Here is a 25,161-nt window from a genome sequence, read left to right as displayed (position 1 = left end):
TATATATACATATACACACACACACACACACACACACACCTTTTTTCAATTCTGCATATATTTTTGTCTATAAATTACATTAAAAATAAAATCATTTTTACAGAAAATATTGGCAAAAGAAAACCTTTTTAAAAAAAATAAACAATTGCCCTTGACGCATAGGTAAAACCCAGGTTAAAAACAGTGCTTGTAAAGGTGTCCCAATATTAGGAAATAAAATATGGGAAAAATGGACCACTGTGGGTAGCACCACACCACCTGAAAAAAGAATCTAATATCTAGGAAAAGTCCTCCCACAAACCCCAAATTTTCCAATGTTTGTCCGGACTATATCTGTGGACATAAATTAGCTTTTCATAAGGAATCACTTGGTTGACCAGATCAGTCCAATGAGACAGTTGTGATCCCGACTGCATCCATTTAAAAGCTATTACTTAACAGGTTATAAATAAGCAGAGATAACTCGGCAAGACCAGATCATATGGAAAAAATCTTGCTTGGTTGCGTGCATCTCAATCAATGATACATAGGAATATTTATCATCCAACAGAGCTACATGGGCGTTAAATAGGCCTGATGAATAGCAAATAATTTAATAATTTTATTAACAGCTGGTGATACTGAGATGTGAGGAGCAGATTTCTTCCCAATCCTCATCTGATAAGGAAGGGATACAATACTGCCATTTAGATCTAACTGACAGAGGGGATCCCACCAATTTAGCTGACAACAATCGAGAGTATAACACAGAAACCAGACCCTTACGACTTAAAAATGCCTATGAACAGATACTTGGAAATCCACACCCTAGAAACCCAAATTGAGAGTTAATGGCATGGCGCAACTGCAGGTAATGATAAAAAAATCTATTCTAGAAAGACCAAATTTCGACTGCAACTGAGCAAAGTACTCCCTCACTAACAATGTCTGACAATATCACCACGTCCTTACTCCCCCAAAACTGATTATCTGGGATTGTTTGGAAGTCAGTTAAAGTCATATTATCCCATAAGATATTATCATAAGAAACATCGGAGTAAGAAAACTACTTTTTACATTCTCCCCTGATCACCCTAGCAAGGGATTCGAAAATAGGGATACACCTCCTTGGTCAGTTTGTTGTTGAACCTGGAAGTCAGAAGGTCCATATGCTGCATTTCCCACCCGTGACAGAGGTCTTGAAACAGCTATGAATGAAAAGACCACTCGCCTGAGTCCACAAGTTGTCCACTGAGAAAGTCTGCCTGCCAATTTTCCACACTTCTCTTGGTCCCTGATGGTTGATGTAAGCCACTGCAGTGGCATTGACAGACTGAATCCTAGTCGGATGACCAAGCAGTCAAAAAGTCCATTGTTAATAGGGATAACCAAATTGCTGTGAGCTCCAGAATGTTGATCGAAAGACAAGCTTCCTCTGCTGACCAAGTCCCTTGCACCGAAAGAGATTTCAGGACTCCTCCCCAGTCTGACAGACTGGCATCCATTGTAAGGACCTTTCCGACCAGTGGGAGGAAGGATTTCCCCAAATCCAGGGCCAGAATTGCGCTACAATGGTCTATAGCACTGGCGGAACTACCAGGGTCGCAGCGATCGTAATTGCGACCAGGCCCTGGCGTTCCGCCTGTTGGGTGGAGGGGGGGCAGCGAGGAAGAAGAGCCCCCCTCCCCCCCCGAGATCGTGCTGCTTTTTCAGTGCTGCTCTGCTACCCGCAGCATGGACGGGCGGCTGTGCGGCGGGGATTAATAGCACCAACTATGTAGGACTACAAGTCCCAGCAATACATTATATTTTTAAGTAGGGATACACCACTGCCAAAACTAGGCATTTTCACGAGTACTCATACGCGTGAAAATGCCCTGATACTAAACGCAGATACCGGTGTTCTGTCGAGAAGTCAAATTTGCCGACCTCAGCATCTTTGCTTGCGCACAGACCAGTATTATCGAGAAAACCGGGATTTATTTACAAAGTATTTTGTTCAAATTGTTAATTGTGACAGTTAATATTCCAGGCATCATTTACTGCCATGGACGGATTCACCTGACCCTTTGCAAAGTTTGAACAGTTTGTTGGACATTGACTGACAGTGTCCTAACCAACTCTTCCTACAGTAGTAGGTCTTCGAAAATATATTTAAAGTGACTCTGTCACCAACCGAAAAAATTTCAGTCAAACACAGAAATATCAAGTATTTTAAATGCTTACTTGCAGTGATTTTTCTTTCCCAAAATGACTGTTTACTCACCAGCAATGTGGAAAAATTAAACACTTCAAGAACAGTCGTTTCTATAGCATAGTCCCCTCCCTCCTTGCATGTCATAGCCCTCTGCTTTCTAAGAGTATCCAATTACTCGTTATGCTGCCTCTCCCCTCACTAGATACACTTTTATGTAGTTTAGGGTTTGACAAATTGGCTTTGAATCTAGGAGCCAGCTAAAAAAAGTTAGTTTTTGTTTTAAACTAACAAGGCTTTATTTTCAACAGTTGTAATTTTCAGTTAGTTTTAAATGGCACATGCATTAATACCCGACATGTGTACCACAATTGTCGTTTCCATATGTAGGTACACCCAAATTGTGTTTGTTAGTATGCGTGCATTCGCGGGGCCTTTATATATATATTTTCTTTTGGGGGGGGGGGAGCATTTTTAATTTTAATACATTTTTTTTAACTTAAACTTCATTGTTATCACATGGGGGGAGGGGGGTCACAAGCCCCCTATGTTATAGCACATTGGAGATGACAGGTTCTCTTTAAGGTGACATTAGGGGTCTATTAGATCCCTAGTGTTACCTTTGCACTTCAATAGCTTTAGCTGGAGAATGACGGCAGCCTGCTAAGGCAGCTGAATGTAAACACAGCAGGCAGTGGCTGGGAGCAATAGCCAGCCTGCTGCTGGCTATTTCAAATTGCAACAGCCAATAGCAGGCTGGCTATTGCACCCACCCACTGCCTGCTGTCAACTACCAGAGGAGGGAAACAAATATGCAGATCAGAAAAGTCAAGGAAATAACTCAGATTCTGAGCATGTGTTCAATCTGTCAATCTGTGAGTATTATAGCAAAAGGATCGGCACAACAGCTAGGCAACTAGCATTTTCAAAAAAAGGTCAGAAAAGGCAGCCTCTATGCTTCCCTCAATGGCATGCTTTCATTAAAGAAGTACCCCGGGACAAATAAAATCTAACCCTTGCAGTGAGGCTACTCTCGCACTGCCAGCGTCAAGTGGTCGTTTTAGTTTAGGGTGTAAAAGAAAAAAAGACATACTTATCCAAACCTCGGTCCCATTTGGTTGCTAGACCAACTGGTATGCAGTTGACCTCCTTATCAACCTACTTCAAGCTGCTTTTAGTTTCCTATTGACTCGTATGAGGAGAGCGGCAGCTCTGATGTGAACTAAAGCCTGTTAACACAGGACTTTCCTTAGTGAATCTCTGCCCTTAACAAACATTCACATTCCAGGGGTCCGAACACCTAGTATGCTTATGCTTGTCCTAGGTCAATGACTCGCCAAGTAGTGAAGAAAGCCTACGATTATCAGCCCTGGAGCCTGCCTTTAACAAGGCAGCAATGGTAGTACCCATACTTCTATCCTGACAGGTTCCTTTAAAATGACAGTCATTTGTAAACTGGCCTCCACAAATTTAATCCAGAATGATGTAGTTTCTCATAGCTTTAGAAAAAACATGAACTATACCATCGGGCATTTTAGAGAAAGTGCTGGACAGTGTACACATACCTTCCTATCTTGCCCTGACAGCAGTTGAGCTGTATCTTCCTCTTTTTTCTTCTGTATGTCATCATATATACTGTCATATTCATACACAGAGGCATCCTCCTCCAGGGCTCTCTGGATCTCCAGCTTGGTCTTGGAGAAAAAAAAAAACATAAACATGAACATTTCTGCAATTTATCACATTTTATTACAATGACCTCCGGGTGATTAAGGCAAACTTACCAGGCCCCCCTCGCTGTAAAAGCCCAGGTGGGGCATCATGCCTGCCAGTTTTATAAGGTATATTTACCAGAAGAGTATACAAAAATGTTATTAACTTGTTAAGCAAGACATATGTTTCACAAAAGTCAAGAGAAAGAATTTTAAGTGTTTACTTAATGAGCTTCTGTACAGGGATAATGTATGTACATCAGATATCTACAAACGCTCAACCCTCAATGTTTAGCATAGCTTTCCAGCTACTATTGGGTAAAAAGTCTGAATGCTTGGTATTGTTACTGCAGTGGATACTGGTCAGTGGTACTGGAAATAACACTAAATAAGGCTTTCACCCAAATTTCAAACACAAATCTAAAATTATGCTACATGATTTTTGGTTTTCAGTTAACCTGCCATATGGGAAACATGCACCCTACTTCGGCAGTTTCTAGACGTATAGGTCTTAGTAAAAAAACAAAAATAAATAAATCAGCCCCTCTCTCCCTTTACATACTAATAGCCAACTACAGTAGTTGCTAGCCATTCGGATTAGGATTAAAGAAGAACTAAAGCCAAAAAGTAAAAAAACTGCAGGTAGGCATGATCTTTATTACAGAAGAGCCATTCTACAGTATGTATCCTCTGCACTAAAACAAACTAACCTGCCTGCTCACAATCTTCTTTAGAATGTACACTGAACTGGGTATGCATCCCTCAGTGCTGGGATGAATGCACTTGGGATGAATGAATTTGGGATGAAAGAAGCTAACCAATTAAAATAGTCAAGGAGCCCTTAACCAGAACAAGCTCGGGATAAAATGTAGGCACCAGCACGGGAGCTTGCGGACTTAAAATTGCTGGAGTGGAGCCATTTGTGAACATAAAGTGAGCTTTTACCACTTTCACTAAAAATCACATTAGCATGCAGCTCTGCATCATGATATGAAATCATCTTATATTATATTAGTCAAATATTTTTTTCTTTTACTCACAATTATTGTTTTTCCACTTCATGGTCTTCTTAGGCATTAGCGATGTAGCCCATGCCTAAGAGATACATCCTGGGAAGGCTACATCACCGTGCATTACTGGGAAATCTCATCTGTAAACTGCAAAATCTCGCAAGCTCTCAGGGAAAGGCATTTGTTTCCTACCCTGAGATAATGTGCATGGTCACATGTTCTAGTTACATGTACCAGAGTTCTAGGAAGTAAAGGTAGATGGATTCAGCTGCCCTTATTGAAAATGGCCACCATGGGAGGAAAATAAAAATAAGGTATGCAAAGAGTAAAAAGCCGGCAATTATCTATAAATACGTTTGTCATTACCAAACATGTCTAGAGGTGTCTTTGTTGTCATTTTAAACATGAGGGTAAAGTTCCTCTTTAACTGTAGCAAAAATTATCACAAAAAATGCACCTGTGCTTTGCCCATGCTCTTTAATGCCAGCCCCTGCAGCTCCTTATACATTTCACTACTCACCCAAGAAGCTTCCTTCTTTCCTTATAGACACACAGGTAACTCAGTAGCCTTAATCAGATCACTGTGGATTGTATCAAGGCAAATGCTGATTGTTCAAGAACATGGGAGGTGTAAAAGTTTGTGAATAGACCCTATCCCAATTACATAATCTAATCACTATGGTGCCTTAAAGTGTTAATCGTTCAAGTTGCAAGGCTGAAGGTGACAACTGTTGTCAAATTGCCAGGGTAGATATTAAAACGGCATTATATGGGTGTCATTAGGCTAGCAGAACCAGCAAGAGTCTGAATGTTATTATAAAGTTAGGGGTTAACTGTGTGATGTTCATATATGATTGAGGTGCTACAGATATTCTCCTGAGATAAAAATGCTGATGACCGATTCATCCCTCGGCTAGCAATTCAATTCTGAAATGCCAGTTTGTGGAGCACATTCCCTTCCAGCAAAACAGTTTGCATTTTACACAGTACCTGCTTCATTCCTCTCTTCTTCAAGGCCTCCTTCTGTAGACTCTGCCCAACCGAAGTCTGAAAATAAAATAGAACATCATACCATTAATATAATCACCAAGTTACATATTGGCTGTATACATAAGATACATCATACTGATCCATTTTAAAATGTATTATATTAGTGGCAATAAGTGATCTGTAAGATTCCAAAAGTGTGCTTTTCCATGGGAGCAAAGAACCAGCATCTGTATATGGCTGTCATGATCCATTCTCCATCAGAGGGGCCTTTTAGAATGCAGAGACACAAGGGCATTGTTTTTCCTTCATTCGACACCAGTTGCTTTACACCAATAACAAGTGATGAACTTATATTACTACACATGACCTGTCATCACTGTTCTCTAACATACACACAGCTGAACCGAACATGCAAAACCTCACAAGAGCAAGTCAAATAATGACATTATTTAAAATCAGCCTTTTTTTGACAAACAATGAAGTAGAAAGACTTAAATATGTAAAAAAATATAATAATAAAAACAAACACAACAGTCTCCTGAAAATATAAAGCAGATTAAATAATCTAGGAGGTAAGCTTCTCATAAAACCAAAAGCTGATCATTTTATGACCTTTTGGCATAAAGCCTATTAAAACTGGGCTATAGGTTAGCATTCATGCATACAGAGCTAAAAGCATACTCGGTAGGTTAATTAACTTCTACCTAAACTAGACCCTACAGTGGGATTAGATAAATGGGTTTGGTGGGGAACATCAAACAAAGAAAGGCTAACATTCACATGTGCCTCAGTAATACTGTGTATCCACTAAGGTTCCAACATGTTTTCAAGACATTTTATCTCAACCAATTTAAAGTGACACAAAACTCAGGAGTTAAAGCTTAAAAATGCATTCAAGTACCTTAACTATTAACAACAATGTGTCTTATTTGTGTATTACTCGGCTGTAGATCCTCAAATCATCTCTGAATTGGTGCTGCCATTGTCCTTCCTTCTGGAGGGTGGCTACTTTTGTTCCCCATGGTCCCTGTGTGTGTTGTAAAGTAGCCACCGCTCCTGTGATGGACTACAATCTAAATACAAATTAGTAAACTAAACGTGAGATTGTAGTCCATTACGGTATTTTAATGCATTTCTAAGATTTCACTCCTGAGTTTAGTGTCACTAACTTAAATACAACCGAAAAAGGGGTTAAAGTGCATTTAAACCCAAGAAGAACAAAATATTATATTGCAACTTAACAGTCCTCAGATGTAGCTGCATTAGTTTTCTTAGTTCAGATTACTTTATATTGCCAGTGACACGTTTCCTGTTCTAGGGTGACAATGCTCTCTGCAATCTATGAAGGAGCAGCATCGCTACCTTACCTCGGCCCCCCCATCTTCACAACACAGGGGTGAGATGTTCTGCAGTCCAGAACAGAAATGAACAGGGAAGGCCGATAACACTGTTTGAGGTATCCCTTCCGTACACAAAGAGGATCAACAGGTATTTGTATGTACTTGCAGAAAATGTACTTAGCCTGAAAAAAGAAAAATTATGCAGCCAGTAGATTTAAGGACCGGAATGCTGCAATAGATTACATTTTGTTCTTGGGTTTAGATATACTTTAATTTTCTGATTTGTTTCAAACACGCACTTAAAAAGGTATCTATGGTCAAAAACTGAATCTGTATTTCTATAATTAATTTCCGTAAGTTCTACCCCACTCCTAATAATCATATCAATTAGGCTAGACTAAAGCGGGTGGAATTATCACCGGGTTAAAACGTTTGTAAACTTACTTATTGAAGCCCTGTAAATATGTACTTTCTTGCTCACAACTCTCAGAGTCTGCCTTCTGAGCTACAACTTAACGCCTGAACAATGTAACATTATCATTGCTTGCTGGAAGCAATGCATCATGGGCTCCATCAAGCAGCAGGGAAAGAGATGCAAAGCACTCTGGGAATCCAGGAAGTCGCTGAAAGTGATGGACAGAAGGCAGCACTCTATATAAAAGGGATTTTTTTTCAAGTGATCTTTGGTTGCATTATCAACAACTCTAGTATGTATTCCTATTACAATGCTGAAGTTATAACAGAATAGCATAGGCTGGGACTTTACAACTCCTTTAAAACTGAATTCAAACTGTAAGCAAAAAAAACCTAAAAACTAAAAAGGTGTAAGACACTTGAAAAGGATTAAATCGGCAGTGTAAACTTGTCTGATAAGGCTTGAAGTACCAGGCACGGCTCATTTTTAAATAAAACTACGGATGAAGCTAAACAAAGGGCAATGTTGCCAAAAATGCAGAGAATCTGCCAATATGTACGTCAGGCTCAGCACAGTCCCGTCATACAGGGAGGGTTGGGAGGCCAGCCTTCTCCAGTATTTTCCCCTCTTGTGTATCTGTATATTTTTTAACTGACTCAGACCATGTTAATCACACCTAAACTGCGAAGGAGGTTTGCACAATTGTCTGCATGCTTACATGATGGTGAACACGTATATCCAGAGCGATATCAAGAGTCTCCGTTTCTTTTGTGGCCCTTGGTCAGTTTAAAGGAGAACTATGAGGTGAGTGAAAATCACTCAGCCTCATAGTTCGAGCCGACGTGTGACAATGAAACTGTCACACGTGGGCTCAATAGATCGGGAACTGAGCAAACACATACCGTCGCTCGCTCACTCCTCGATCATTTCCCTGCAGAGAGCAGTGACTGTCACTCACAACTCCCTGCAGGGATTCCCCCCCCCCCTCCCCTGTCAGATCCTAAAGTGCTGACTGGCGGAACGGACGGGGAGGGGGCGGGTGCAGCTGGCTCTACCTCTAGATAGGCAGAGCCAGCTGTCAATCACGCAACTGGGTGGATCTCGACAGTAATGTCGTGATCCGTCCAGGCTGCGGCGGTCTCGGTATACCGCGAGCTACTGAGCTTTGAGTCACGGGAGGACATTAGTTTGTGTCCTCCCGTGACCCTGGGGAGAACTATGGGGAAAAGCACGGGCCCCATAGTTCTCCTTTAAAGACCAATTTCAGCAAGAATGGTTTTGTTTGGGAAGGAGTTTAAAAGGGTCAGTACTTAAGTAATGTTTTTATTGCAGTCCGTGCTCCTTCTCACTTCCTGTCCCAGTGACAGGGTGTGACAGGAAGTAAAGAGGGTTCAGGCCTTCCTGTCCCAATAAGCCCTATTTATCCCATTCCTTGTCTTTTCACAAGGATAAAAGGTGAGGGAAAAATTTCAAATTAAAAGACGACCCCACTCCCTAACATTACTGCTATGTGACCCTGCCATTAACTTGAATGTGCCCATTCAAGTTAATGACAAGGTAACAGCGGCTGCATCTGTCTGTGACTGTCTGCATGTAATCATACATGGTACAATTACCTGCAGTATGGGAGAAATGTTTGCCCCGGGAAACAAAGAGCTTGCATCCCGAGAAAAGCCTCTCTCCCAGTGGGTAGGTAATTGTCCCGTGTACAATTACATGCGGACAGTCATGGACAGATGTGGCCGCTGTCACCCTGTCATTACCTTGAATTGGCACATCAGCCGTATCGAAACAAGCACAGTTGGGATTTCTGCCACATGAATCCACAGGTTCCTGCAGCAGGAATCCCCAGACACCCGTGTGTATGAGGCCTTAAAGCTGATTTTGGTTGATTCCAACAAACCTACCATTGTGCTTTTAGATGGAAACAAGTTACCAGTAGAAACCGGGCAAACAAAGAGAATACAAACGCCATGAAGGCCACGTGCCTGGTAGAAGATGAACCCAGAATTCACTGCAGTAAGGGAGAAAGCAAATCACTATGCCACCATGCTGTCCACATTTTCACAGTGACCAGCTGATCAAGAATGGTCATTGCCAACACACATTTTTACAGTGTTAGAGCAGAGCTGTTTTTTCATGTAATTAGATCTGGAAACTGGACTGGGAGAATATCTTAAACGCATTGCTATGTACAGGTAGGCTCATGCTAGGTTTTGCATGTCATACTTGCCAACAGATCTAAAAGGAGTATTAAACTCTCAAACGTTTTTTTTCAAAAAATAATCCAGAACAACTATACATTACCCCGCTATGTAATTTTTCAAAATTCTGCACAAGCCCCTACAGACATTGTTTCCAAACAGTTCCAACTCTCTCATCTTAGCATTCCTGAACTTCCTGTCCAGAACAAGATCACAAAGGACAAAGAAGTCTCCAGCAACTAGCTTGGAGAAGGTAGCAGGGAGCTGGAGAGTGGCTGGCTGTGCATGTGTTTGTGGACACCCACAGCTTACTAGCACACACAAGTGTGGCTCCATAGGACCCTGCAAGGGAAAGGAGCCAGCCTACAACAGGATATCAGAGCCAGTGCTCAGGGGACCAGTTGATTCTGCAGGAAACAAACTTTTAAACATCAAGAGCAGCATTCATTGTAACCGATTTAACCAGCATTTGAAATAGCTGAAATACCTTTTGACATTAATAGCAATTTAATTAAAATGTGAATGTTCACAGTTGCTGTATTCTAGAACACTAAACCTCGCCTTAACATAACACTATGCTAAATTCCAACAAATTAAAAATTCGAACTACTTATTTTGTCACTGCCGAAACTATGGGACTACCCTGCACCAGAATCGGAACAGAATGATCCCTCTGCGCCACAAAATCAAAGCAGCAGTGAGAGGCTGGCACCAAAACAGATCCGGTGCCCAAAGGCCTCCTCCCTAATGGATATATGCAGTACATATTTACCTGCAACCTATCAAGGATCATTTAAGGACCTTTCTAATGATCTAAAATGAAAAGACCACTGGGATTATATGCCCAGTCTTTCAGTACTTCTAACTTACAAAATAACCAATAATACCAGGAAGACCTTTTGTAGGCTTTTTGCATTTCTGTAGCAAATGCAATATCTCATATTACCAACTTACATTTTGGCTTTATTATTTCTTTCCCTGTATACTTCCTCTTCACATATGATAGATTTCTGTAGCTGAACAGTGCCTTTGTTTCCGCTATATTATAACATGTTAAAATAATCCACCTGCCTCTTTTTTGCCGTGAGTGTCAGTACATTTAAAGAAAGTGTCGGCAATGCAAACGCCACAATGTCAATGGTTTATAGTAACAATTTCCTGTTGTCTTGCAGGCATTGATAGATTACAATTTCCTGCACCTTTTATATTATTCTCACTTATCAACAGGTCTTTTATTAAAAGGTCCAATAGCCCGGCAACAAGTAAGCCTTCTTTGTCAGTCCTCACAAAGGCCTTTCTTTCTGGGTACAAAGCGTGCATTTCAGTCTATTTTTCAAGGTAACAATATTTTCACCCTTAATGTTTGCCTCAAGACAGGTTCTCTTTGTAATCATACTGTGGGGAGGTTTAAATAAATGTCTAAATCCAGTAAATGTGCATTTCACACTTGTCATTAATTCTTGTTACTTACACGCAATGAGCGTAACATACAACAGGAATGTCACTCACTAGCAGCTGATATAGCCAAACGTCCAATGAGACAGATGATATAGGCACAGTGTGTATTTACATATGGACCTACCCATCATTTATCAGCTGCTACTATATACACTGACATTACGTGAGCTGCTACTACCGTGTTTCCCCGAAAATAGGACACTGTCTTATATTTTTTTGGCTCAAAAAAACACTAGGTCTTATTTTCGGGGTAGGTCTTATATATTTTATTTAATGTACAACAATCCACACTTATTCATGTACAACAGTCTACATGTATTCATGTACAAAAATAGGGTGATCAGGGCAATCAGGGGTGCCATACCTTTCCAAGACCAATTTGCTAACCAATCGCTTGCCAGAATGAGCGAAGCACGCTTTCACTATCGATTCCTCACAGGCGGAGTGCATTTAGTATCACTCCGCCTGTGACAGGAGCTGGCATTATAGAGGAGGCATCGGCTTATGCGGCTCTGCTCCCTCCTGTGCCGCCTCGCTTCCTCTAGCACTGGCTTAGTGGGCACCGCTGAGTCTGTCCTGCCCCTCCCGCGGCTCTTCAAGTTGCCCCTTATGCCACTACCAGTCCTGGGAATGGTCACAACTGGGTCTTATTTTCGGTGTAGGTCTTATATTTAACCAATTCCCAAAAATAGCACTAGGTCTTATTTTCGGCATAGGTCTTATTTTCGGGGAAACACTGACATACGTGACCTATAGTAATTAAACACTAGTAAAAACAGGGAAGTGTAAGGCTTCAATGAGTGGCTTCCCTATGAAGCAATATTATGGCATATTTTCATTGAGCCCATATTATATTATTGTGCCGTTTACCTTAATGTTTGAGATCATTTTCATATTTTTGTTTTTTTCCCCTCTTTTACATGTATTAAGGGTTTTTGTACATTATAAGAGCTCAGCAATTAAAGAGGAAATTTACCCACATCTTTAAAGAAAAATTCCAGTTAAAAATGATATTAAACCTTGCAGTGGGGCAACCCAACGTAAGATGATTTCATATCAGCATGCAGAGCTGCATCAAGATGTGATTTTTAGTGAAATGGGTGAATGTCCACTTTAAGCATGAGTAACATTGTATGTGTACAAGGTACAATCAGCAACATTAACAGGGTTACTCACAAAAGGGTGAAAGGTTCGGAGAAGGCGGGAGAAGTTAACAATTTAGGACAGCATGTCTGATTTGGAAATGTTCTCCAATTCAGCTCACTTTCCAGTTCAGATATGTTTTCCGAGATTGTCCACTTCTCTCGCCTTCTCCAAACGATTCACCCTTTAGTGAACAGTCCTATAATCGTTGCCGATTGTACGTGATACACATCAGGGGTGTGGAATTCCTATTGCCCGAAGCCCGGGACAGGCAGTTTCGGGCGCCGGGCGAGTAGTTTAACCACTTCAAGACCAGGTGTTTAGACCCCCTTCCTGGCCAGGCCATTTTTCAGTGTTCAGCGCTGCGATACTTTGACTGACGTTTATTCCGTCATGCAACGCTGTACTGAAATTAATTTTATACCATTTTTTGGGGACAGATAGGGCGTTATTTCGGTGGTATTTAATCACCACTGGGGTTTTTATTTTTTATTATAATTAGGAAAAATTACAGAAAATTTTGAAAAAAAAAAGTTTTTTTTACATTATGTTAGGAAACATTTATTATTAACCAGTTTTTTGGTAAAATATAAAAGACGGGGTCACGTCGGGTAAATAGACACCAAACATGTCAAGCTTTAAAATTGCGCGCACCCGCGAAATTGCAGAAAACTACCATACCCAAAATTGGCCATAGGCGACACTTTAAAAGCTTTTACCGCTCATCAGTTTAGTGTTATCAGTGATTGATGGCCCTAGAACTATTGCTCTCACTGCGACGTTCCCGGCGATATGCAACATGTGCGGCGCAATGGGCGTTTATTGGGACAAGTAGATTGTCATGAAGGACAAGTAGATTTGACCCCCGCTTTAGCCCTTGGACAAGTAGTTTTTTCAAAAATTTCCACACCCCTGCACATACGGTGTTGTTCATTCTTAAATTCTCTGGTATAGTTTTCTTATCCCTGGCTTCTGCCCACTGCTCCTAGGCAGGGCTGCCTTTATCCTCCTTCTGGATAGATATGGGAAACGTAGAGAAGCCCAAATCTCCCTGAGATGTTCCCCACACTGTCTTTATTTGAAGAATGTCACCAGCACACCAAATCAATGACTGCATCATGTATTAATTTATTGACATATGCTGTGTCTCGGTTACAAGAGCTTTCTGGGCCACGCAGGGTCCCCTTAATCAGACTCAGGATTAAGGTTTTAAAGCTTTTCTTTCCTATATAAAGCCTAATTGTAGTTTTTTTGTAGTCAGGGTGTGTAAGAATTCTTTTACTTTATTAGCACCTCAACATCATCCCAACAATCTCCCAAGATCAGAACTCCCAAGATGACAGGCTCCCTTCACACAGAGCACAGCAGTCTTTAGCATACTGCTGAGGAAAGGGGCAAATGCTGCTGGAGTGCTTAAAAAAACGACTTTAAAATGTACCATGATAGAAAACAACAACAAAAAACTACAATTGATTTAAAATATTGGCATGAACACTAAACCACTGCCACAGATAGTAGTATGTGGTAATTTAGTTAGCATTTCACAATGTATGATTGCATATAGAGGTGCACCGAAATGGACATTTCAAAACCGAAAACAGAACAAATTGTCAGGCCGAAACCGAAATTTATTTTTTAAAATATTTAATTTCTATTTTTAGATTTATCAATTTTTTTAAAATTAAATATGGTTTTTTTTTTACTTTACTTTTAGGGGCTTTGGGGAAATATTAGGTGTCTGAACAGACCCCTGATATTTACCTTTTAAAATAGAAAAAGAGATTGAGGACACAAAGTCCCCTCTCTCTTTTTCTGTATCCCGTTATCAATGAACAGGAATCCTCTATGAGTGTTCCTGTTCATTGATAACATGAGGACAGAGTATGTTTACTATAACTACAATTATGAATGAACAGGAGGTGATGTAGAGCAGTGGTCCCCAACCCCCGGGCCCGCGGACCGGTACCGGTCCGTGGATCAAATGGTACCGGGCCGCCCAAGGAACATTAAATTATTTCCATTTTATTTACTGTGGTGTATTTCTCTCGGGTTTGTCCGACTTTCCAGGACGAGAGTTTAACCGGGAGCTGAGAGACGTCACCTAAAGCCGCACCAATACCGCGCATGCGCAAAATATCATGATATCGGGGCGGTTTTAGGTGACGTCTGGAGCTGAGCGGCTGCAAGCGCCAGTGGCGTTGTAGCTTTGGTAAAGAGAAGGTGTGTATCGCTCTTCTCTCTGTTCACCGGTACTTTCTCATGTTTAACAGTGCTTGGTGTACGTGTATATTGTGTTTGCTCAAATTTACCCCCAAATTAGCAACAATGAGTACGAAACAGACGTCGTTAGAAAGTTTCCTTGGGAAAAAGAAAAGACCCAGTGAAGAGACAGAAGAAGGGCCTTCAACATCAAAGAAACATGTAACTTTTAACAGACAATACCATGAGTCCTACTTGAAATATGGATTTATCGGGACAGGTGATTCCAATCTAAAATATAAACAATCAACGTCCCCCCCTCAGCGGGCCGCGGTAAGATTATCAAACATTGACCGGTCCGCGGCGATAAAAAGGTTGGGGAGCACTGATGTAGAGCACTTCTCATTCATTCATAATTGAGGATATAGTAAACATACCACGTCCTAAATCATCTATAAACACTCAGCGATCACTAAACGCTGAGTGTTTGTACCCGCTCTCCTCTCTGAAACGCTGTCACAGGAGGCTGAGCGAGCGGTGTAAGGAGGAGAGCTCAGCCTCCTGTGACAGCGCGGGAGGGACAGGGCAGAGACAGGCGCGACAGGCCTGTCTCCGCCTCCACACCCCTCTGCCAGACTGTGATAGGAGGCTGAGCGGTGTGGGAGCAGAGGCGCCGGACGCTGAACAAGTCTGAAATATATTTATTTGCCAGATTGTTTATGGCTAACTTTATGCTAATAAAAGAGCTAAAAATAAAACTGTACACTAACAAACTCGTGACATATAAAACAAAATTAAAGTAAAAGATGTTAATTACAAACTCCAGAACAAAAACAGCACACAATAAGAACCACAGGTAAGTTGCTTTTTTTTTTTTAACAAATGACATGTAACCAGATTTTATAGAATGTGTTGCAAGATTATTTCCATACAAACTGTGAATCTAGGTCTGTCATGGAGGTTGTTTTATATAATTCTGTATGGCATGACCTCATGTTTGTTTGTATAGCTTTTGTACAGGAAAGGAAATATTGTTTTTTACTACTTGGATACACCAGATCGGCAAATAAACATCTAGCTTTAGTAAGGAGGAGTATTGCAGATAAGGAAAATAAATATGTTAAAAATGAAAACAGAAAAGACAAATGCTTTGCTCTGCAATCCTGTTTACAAAAATCAATTAAGGTTTGACAAAGACTTTTTTTCTACTTAATCTCCAACCCCAGAGCTCCCCCCTCCAAACCTGAAGTCCCCTTTCACCCCACCACAGCAATATTTTTGCTATTTTGTTTTTTATACTTACCCCTTTCTTCTGGGCCATCATGTAATGCCGCTCTGTGCACCATTGCAGGTTGAATGCAGGGAGCCATTGTAACACCACATGAATGGTTGGGTCCCTGACGCAATCATACTGTGTGCTCAGCCTTCCAGGTTGAGTGACGCTTGCAATCATTTTACACCGAAAGAGTGAATTACCTGCGGCAAAAAAAAAGAGCACTGCGGGGGACAGCTCCAGCTTAAAGGAGCATTTAGAAGGTTCCTTAACAAAAAAAATCAAACAAACAAGCCAAGGGCTCCCTTCTTCCCTTACTGGACACAACTCAGTTTTGGCGACTGGCAACTCAGGCACTGAGTGCTGCGTCGTGGATAGAAGGAGAAAATGTCAAGTGTTACCCCCATACACGGAAGCACTAGGAATATCACATATCACATCATCAGTGCCAGTGATGTGAAAGTAAATATTCCACCCCCTAGCTCAAGTAGACGTAGCACTTTCCAACCAAAGATGAAACTTATGTTGCAATTGATGGACCTTGAAGGGGATACCATAAGCCATACAACAGACTGGTTGCAATTCAAACTTAAGCTATGTGCAGGTTTATGAGATACATTTTCCCTCACTTCCTTGCCTTCAGACACAACAGGAAGTGATAGGAAAGAAATGTGGTCTTGGACAGCTGTCTCCAGAACAATGTACCCATTGAAAGTCTTCCCCTCTATTCCTGTACTAAAGATAACTCGGGAATTTGTGATTTTCCTTCACATTCAGACTCTGGGACAGGTATCCCCACCAGAAGATCTCCTCACTATTACTGCTACAGATACAGCCGTAAAAGTTAAGATTCATCCCCCTCCTTTCAGTCTTTGTGACAATGGTAACCAGTACAGGAAATAAGGGTGAATCCCTCCAACAGGAACAATAAAAAATAACTGGCAGAGGTTCCAATTCTTTCCCGCTATACCCAAAATAAGAGTTCAACTTTAAACATTCATTTTTTGCAGCAGAAGCAACATATGGCATGCCTGAAGATACATGATATAGACATTATTACTATTTGTTTCCCAAATAACATTCTATTAGTTATTTACTTTGTTGTAGGCTTCTAGTTACCTGCCAAGAATGGCCCTTGGTTCATGCAATATAGCCATAGAAGACATTTCTAAACACCGAACAAATATATCATACCCATACTAGGATGTGCCTACATGTTCTATAAGCTTATAGCAGGACAACAGTAAGGTTGAACTCGATGGACTTGTGTCTTTTTCACACCTAACTATGTAAGTAACAAGAGAGAAAACAGTTTTAGGGTCTAGCAAAATGTAAAGTTGAATCACTGCTTTAAAGTGGAACTTTGTAGAAATGTAGAATTCTGTTCTGCAAGAACCGTGACTCTGGAACCCCTGCCATGAACGTCGGCGAGGCAAGTAATGACGCTGACTCGAGTATAAGTCGAGGGGGGCACTTTTCAGCAAAAAAAATAGGCTGAAAATCTCGGCTTATACTCGAGTATATAAGGTAAGCAATATTTTCAAATAATCCAGCAACATTACCTAATATAATTTCAGCAAAAATACGTTTTTATTGAAATTATAATTTCAGTAAAACAATCATGCTTTCTATAAAGCAAAACCAAAAAGAGACGAGAAAAAACAATCCACCAGGATTTACACATAGATATACGTGAATTTTAGCTAATCCATTGGACCAGTTCTTTTGTTAATTCAAGGAGCAACTCTAGGTAAAAACATTGTCTTGTTTGGACAGACTGGGTTAGGGTTCAAACCTTTCTAGAATGTATAATTCTGCCCACATCTCTGTAGGGGAAAGCTCCTCAAAAGGACACTTAACCAGCACTTCTAGAAACATAATAGGTGAGGTTGAATAAATACCAAGGCCCATCCAGTCCAACCTATGTATGTGCATGTAAGCGTGTCTGTATATGCATGTATTTATGAAAAATTAAAGATTGATTTTACTTCAAGCTGATGTTTAACTAAAAAGTGAAGCACCCCGCAATGGAAAGTTGCTTGTCTGGTTTCCTAGAGCATGCAGCAAGAGCAATCAGGTGCAGACCTCCTGCTATGTTAACACACTGTATGCTCTTCAGTAGGGATGTCCCGATACCGATGCTATCATCGGAATCGGGACCGATACAGGGCATTTTGGCAAGTACTTGTACTTGTCTAAATGCCCGGATGCATATCGCCGAAGCGTGCGCTGTGTGGTTTTTTTTCTTTTCTTACGTTACCTTCCCCCCTCTGGGCAGGCTGAGCGGAGGAGCGTCGCGTCACTGCTGTAAGCGGAGCTCCAGGTGGGGTCATAATGTAGGTGGCCGGCAACTGCCTAGATGACTTGACCTCGAGCTCCGCCCACAGCAGTGACGTGACGTGACGCTCCTCCGCTCAGCCTGCCCAGAGGACTCCACCTGGAGCTCCGCCCACAGCAGTGACGCGACGCTCCTCCGCTCAGCGCCGCCGACGTCCTCCTCACATGAAAGGAAAAAAAGCATTCGGCACCTCCATTGAACAGGTTAGTGAGGGCCTGATTCTGTATATGAAATAACAAAGCTGGAACTATGCAAGTTGATTGATTTCTTCTCGTCAATCAAGCTTATATTTAAGGTTATTTTATTTTTTATTTCTATTTTCACTTAATGTGAAAGTATTTGTTGCAGTTAAATGCTCCTACTTCTGGGTTACCTGGGTTTCTGTCTGAACAAGTTTTAATGTAAACTTCTAATAGTGGACACAGAAACAAGTACCTTGAATGATAGTGGAGTTTCCAACTTCTATTCTGTTTATGTGAAGATTTTACTTTTCTTGACTCTGCTGGGAACTAAGATCATGCTATTAACAAAAGGATAAGATGCTTGTTGGCATCAGTTGCTGATGTGGGTGAAAAATTAAACTGAAAGACTTTCATCTGTGAATAATCATATCAGGATTTTAACATGCAAAAGGTGCAGGCAGTAACACCACTAGCCCCGGGCACCTGGAATGCATTTCCTAGGTCTCCTAGGCAGTGCTTCATTTCTCAGCTACCAAAAAAAAACTTTCACTTAACTCAACTCTACTCTCTACACCCGCACTTCTCCGCATTACTACTTGTATTGGTGTGGTCCACCTAACTGAAAAACACTGCAGACAGCTAAATGTTTCTACTATCTTGATTCAAATCTTTTCCTTGAAACAACAGTTTGCACATTTGAGAAGTGAATTGTTGATCCTGCCCTGTTTCCTGTAGATGGTTCTATAGTACATTTCCTGGCACTAGAGAAAATGTCCTTGCTTGAAGGACAGATAGGTAATTGTAGTGCAGCTGCCTGCCCTGCAATTCTGCAAAATTAGTTCATCATTCTGACTTGTACCACAAAACACAAACACTTCATGTTAGCAGGGGAGAATTGTAGCTCTATTACTGCAGTGTACTGGAAGTGTGTACCAGGTTAAATGATCCATAGTACACACTTCCAGTACACTGCGGTAATAGAGTTACAATTCTCCCCTGCTAACATGAATAGGTTAAATGATCCCAGAGGCAGATGCATGATCGGATTTGTAGTTTCGCTGTAGCTGTGTGAAAGCAAATGCAAATGTTTTATTGTTCTAAAACAGTCTTAAATGAAAGTTCTTCATAATCATAAAGAAATTTGCCTAAAATCATTAGTCTGTATTGTTTTTTTTTAAATGTCACCTGTCCCTTTAAGAAAAAGTATCGGTAATTGGTATCAGCAAGTACATGAGGGGAAGTACTTGTACTTGGGCCTGAAAAAGTGGCATCGGGACATCCCTACTCTTCAGCATCAGGGAGGTATTTCAAAAGGTGTTTAAGGACATTGTAGTAATAGAGGGGGGAAAAAAGTAGAAAGCACTGCAGTCTGGAACACATGTGTGGATCTGGTAAACCATTAGTGTTTAAAAGGTGCCCATAGACATTACAACCATCGCAAGACTTTTGTCTTGCGATGGTTGTAAGGTCATTAAAAAAAAAAAGTACGATCTGCCCATCTTGGACAGGCAGCCCGTACTAGCGACAATCGCAAGCCCGCCCCGCTGGGGGGCGGGCTTCCGATGACCGCAATGTTGAACGGGCAGTGTGCTCTTGCGCACACCGGCCGTGCAGCAATTATCTTACGAGCATGCCAAAAACAAGCCGAAAATCGTACGATTCTCGGCTGGTTTTCAAACATATTCGTAAGACAAAAGTTGTGCGACCGTTTCGCACGTCTTCCACACACCTTGCGATAATCGTACGATCGCGGGATTTCCCACGATTATTGTATGATAATCGTAAGGTGTGGGGGCACCTTAAGGCTACATTCACACTAGGTAGGATCAGATGTAATGGTTTCCACTGGATCTATTCACACCTTGTGTTTAGATGCTTTTATCTGCGTTTAAAAAAAAAATAGAAGTCAGGTGGGTCCAGGAATTGATTTGAACTTCTAAATCAGGGGTAACCAAATTGCGGCCCTCCAGCTGTGGTGAAACTACAACTCCCATGATGCAGTTCTCTCCGGAAGTTACATCTGTGACTGAGAATCTTGCAATGCCTCATGGGATTTGTAGTTCCACCACAGCTGGAGGTCCGGAGTTTGGCTACCCCTGTTCTAAATGCACCAAAACGCTTGTAAATGCATGTACACATGTGCAAACGCAAGACATGTTTATTTGCAGAAATCTCATTGGCTACTCCAGTGGACAAAGGACAGATGCTTGTAAACAGTCATATCGTGTGTACCTGCTTAATTTTATGCATCTTGAAGCATAAACAAAGCATCTACACTGACAGATTTTGCAGACAAATCTCTGCATAAAAAAGCAATTGGCAAGTGTGAATGAGGCCTGATTGTTCATTTCTGCTAATGTGACCTTCATGCCAACAACCTGTGGAGTACAACAAAAAAAAGGAAAGAATGATTCAAGTCTGAAAGAGTCAGTACAGAGATACTCCCGCTGAGCAGCAGGGTATACAAAAACCTCTGGATGAAGGGGGGCTCTTTTTCCCTCCCTATTGCATATATAGTGCCCATTACAAACCTCATCAACAGTCTGTAGTCTGCAACTAGTCAATGTCTTCATTAGGGTCAATGGAGAAAAGGTTGTGACTGTGCAGTACACTGCGGCCTGTGAGCTCATTGGAGAGGATGGAAAAGCCGCCTGAGCCGATATACATTGTGGCTGATGGATAAAGCTGCCCGCTGATCTGAAGTCTTTACGTTAGAACTATATATGTAATAGGAAGGGAGAGGGGTGGGCAATCATGTTAATGTTTAAAAGAATTCATATCATTTACATTAATGATGCATGATTGTGTAAGGTGTGCAAAAAGCTTTTAAAAGGAGAACTATGAGGTAAGTGCTCCGGCGTCTCAGTATACCGCGAGCTGTAGCTCGCGGTATACTGAGCTTAGGGTGACGGGAGGACGCTAGTTTGTGTCCTCCCGTTACCCTAAGGAGAACTATGGGGAAAACCCCTGACCCCATAGTTCTCCTTTAATAACCATTTATTTTATTTTTTAATTAACAAATGCTCTCTGAGTTTGGTCTTAAAAAAACATTATTAGACTCACAGAAGCACCCGAACAAGACACGAAACAAGAACTGGTTGCAAAGCAGAATAATAGTGCTTGTTCCTGGGAAAAACATGGGCAATATATCAGCTGGGTGATCACTGTACAATGTGAGAAGTCCCCGGGCTGGACTTTATTAGAGCTTTGTTATAAATACACGGCCTGAAACAGAGATGCTCTTCACGCTGATAAGCCTCAGGAAATGAATGTCTCCCTGTATGCTGCCTCTTATCATCGAAACTCCTGGAATTAAAACTCGCCTAATAAAAAAATTTGATATTAAGTAAGCAAACATTAAAAAAAAATAAGATAGCATCAAGCATTTAATCAGTTAAAGGCAATGGGAGCAGGAGGTCTTATTACCTTCCATTTTATCCCTAGGCTTTACCCATTTTAATAAGGAATTTCTATAAAAGTCATGCTATCCGCTGGTGAGCAGACGCAGTGTGTGCACGCTGTTTCAGCAACTTGCATTGAAGTGTATGTAAACACTAACAAATAAATGTCTCTTATTTGCTTCCTTTTGGTCTGCTAAATATATAACTGAAAGAATTTTTGTTATATCTGTTTGATAGGTGCAAGAAAATACCTGACTGAGCCTTCTTGAAATCCAGTGAGCTCATATAGTGAGCTGACAATGCTAAAATAAATTCAGCATTGTCAGCTGTTATCAGCCCTGGCGGATTCACTATTGAACTACAGAGCATCTATGTTATTATTATTATACAGGATTTATATAGCGGCAACAGTTTGCGCAGCACTTTATAATATAAGGAAGACATTACAATTCAGGACAAGATGGTGAGGAGGGCCCTCCCTGTCCCTGAGGGCTTACAATCTAAAAGGGAGGGGGAAGTGATACATGAGGAGGTAGCTGTGTGGGGATGAATTGTTTGAGAAAGTGATAGTTCAGTGGTTAGGTTGAGGTGGGATAGGCTTCCCTGAAGAGAGGAGTCTATGTTATAGAGATGAGGAGAGGGTAGGTTTCTTGTAGTTCTAACACACTTCGTGTTTTAAATAGTAAATAAATATCACTCGCGCCAAAGTTCATCTTCCATAGGGTTACAAATATAGCGACTTTTCACAGGTGGGCAGCACTTTGACAGTCAGGGTATCTGGGAATCTAGCAAGCAGGAAACACAAAAACAGCGTGCCTCTCTTGTCTACACAAAAGAGGTGCACTGTTTTTTTTTTTTGTTTTTCCTGTTTGCTACACTTCTTGTTTTTGATTTTGACAACGCTGCTTCTTCATAGGAACTGTATTGTGAGTGTGTCTAGGTCAGGAAGTGTGTTACTGGCAGGATCACCAGGTCAAAATAGAAGCCTGGAAATAGAAAACGAATGCATCCACCAAAAAAACGAATGGTGTTTGTGTTTAGATACACTTTAAGCAGGAGATGTTAGTATGCTTCGTGTGTCCAACATGATTTTACAAATACTCCAGCCATTTTGTATGACAGCACAGTCCCGCTCTTACATTTATACATGTTGAATCTATGATTGGCATCTCCTCCCTTTCAATATGTTATAGTGGAGCAGGACAGGACCAGGAAAACCAAGTGATCCCATGATGTATCTGGAGCATCCCCATTCTGCTTAGGGTAACCTGTGCTGCAGAATGTGTGCAGATATTTTTCAGGGTGTCGGGTCTGAACCTTGGAAAGGGAACAGGACGGGTACTAAAAATGCATTTATCATTTAAGTTACTTTAAAATATTCCCTCAAACTAGAGTAGGGAAAGGTTTAGGCTCTATTCACACGTAGCAGTAGCGTTTTGCAGATTGAAAAACGCGCGGAACTAAAAGACGCAAACTTTAACATACGCATGGATTCCGCACGTTGGTGGCTATTACTATAGGCGGACCGTGAGGAATCCACCATAAAAATCGCACTTGTACTATTTTGCGGGATGTGCGGTTTCGTACCGCAAAAGTCTGAACAATGCACATTAAAGTGTATTTTTTTTATGTTTAGAGCGGTTCCACGCGTATTTGTACGCTCCAATACGTGCGGACAACTGCCCCTGTGTGAATTAAGCCTAAAACCCCTGTCAGTTTGTTTTTCAGTCTGTGTCCAATTGGGGAGTTTTCCCTTCACGTCTCAGAAACACATAAGGAAGTAAATCAGTTATTTTGCTGCTGTTTGCCATTCTTTTCCCCTAGCTCTTTCACCTGCTTTCTTTATTGGTTTGTCCCTGTGATTATATCTTTTACAATTTAAAAACAAAACCCTGAAGGGGGGGTATCCACGTATGATGTCAAATGTGTGTGGATTGGTCACAGTCTTGCATTAGGAATGTTTAGTGGTATAGGTCGAAATATACAAATTCTCTATGCCCCTATACAAAGCTTTGCTTTGTGACTTTTTTGCATGTCTGTTTGCGCTCCCATTTTTTTGTAAATAAAGAATTAAAACCAAAAAAGGAAGTCATAGAAAATCTCTCCAAAGAAAGGAGACCTTAGAACATGTGTGCCCACTGAAAGATTCACTCTCTATATTCCTGCTCTGGTGACAACTGTAAAATTTTGGATCACCCATCACCATCTCTCATGTTAGCAATGATCACCAGAAAAATTATGAGGGTGAATCTCCCCCAAGCAGAACACACGGCAATAAAAACCTGGCAGAGGATCGAACGTCTCCTTGATCTAGCAGTGATTAAAGCACTGGCATTTGATACAATTTAAACTAATGCTTCCTTAATGGAGATAGGCTCAGAAATGTGATTATTATCCCACAGGTCTTTGTTGCCACAGTGTGAAAGCCTGTGTATAATAGTCATGCTTGCATAACACAGGCATACATACTGCTGGTTTAACTAGCATTGCATAGGACAAGACTTTCATGACCGATTTATGAACAGTAGAAACACCAGTGAATTCTGGTTCATCTAAAATAACCTGCTCACATTGTTTTCTATTGTAAAAGTGTTTTGTGAAAACAAGCCACAGCCAAGCTTCATTCGGCATTCTCTCTAGCCCAAGGCTCTCAAACTCAAAAGACCTGGGGGCAACTGGGCATATTTTCTTCTTCCATGGGGGCCACAGGAGGAGAGACAGCCGGGGGAGAGAGCGCGAGGAGAGAGACAGCCAGTAGAGAGCGAGGAGAGACAGCCGGTAGAGAGCGAGTAGAAAGCCAGGAGAGAGAGCGAGGAGAAAGAGACAGCCAGGAGAGAAAGAGCCAGGAGAGAGAGAGCGAGGAGAGACAGCTAGGGGACAGAGTGAGGAGAGATAGAGAGCTACACATCTGCCTGAAGAAGAACCCATGTGCCCTTCAAGACTTCTCTGCATCCTGTGTTTCAGGCACCTCCTTGCTCCCCGAGTTCCAAAATCCTCCGTGTCCCGTGCCTCCACCACGCACTCAAGTTGGAATACCAGGGCCCCGTGGTTGCCCCTGTCCGCTTGACATTGTGACATCTTGAGTCCGGTTGCAGCTGGCCTGGATCCCGGACACATCACATACAGGACTCAAAACCCGAACTGTGTGGCTGAATCCCTGGACAGGTGGCAAACCTAGCTATGCCCCTGGCTGCTGCAAAAGGTAAGAGCTCCCTCTCTGGCCCCCGGGCTCCCCTCCTGACCTGATGGGGCCCAGGCCCAATACAGGAGGGCCGGCTCAAACCCCCCCCCCCCCCTGTTCTGGGCCCCGCATGTGGCCCTCA

The 25,161-nt window shown here is 41.6% G+C and overlaps 1 protein-coding gene across 1 annotated transcript in view; it reads right to left on the bottom strand.

The window, feature by feature from the left end:
* NSRP1 (nuclear speckle splicing regulatory protein 1) overlaps positions 1-25,161 on the bottom strand; it is a 43,503-nt gene that overhangs the window by 6,403 nt on the left and 11,939 nt on the right. Inside the window, exons 3-4 of the mRNA XM_018565485.1 lie at positions 5,886-5,942; positions 3,739-3,867 (exon numbers count right to left, since the gene is read on the bottom strand). Of these exons, the coding sequence (XP_018420987.1) occupies positions 3,739-3,867; positions 5,886-5,942 (186 nt within the window). The remainder of the gene's footprint in view (positions 1-3,738; positions 3,868-5,885; positions 5,943-25,161) is intronic.

Source organism: Nanorana parkeri, unplaced genomic scaffold (genome assembly GCF_000935625.1).
Source record: "Nanorana parkeri isolate BGI_ZX_2015 unplaced genomic scaffold, ASM93562v1 scaffold851, whole genome shotgun sequence".
Classification (NCBI taxonomy): Eukaryota; Metazoa; Chordata; class Amphibia; order Anura; family Dicroglossidae; genus Nanorana; species Nanorana parkeri.
Note: the sequence above shows the minus strand (reverse complement) of the source record. Positions and strands in the feature narration are given on the sequence as shown.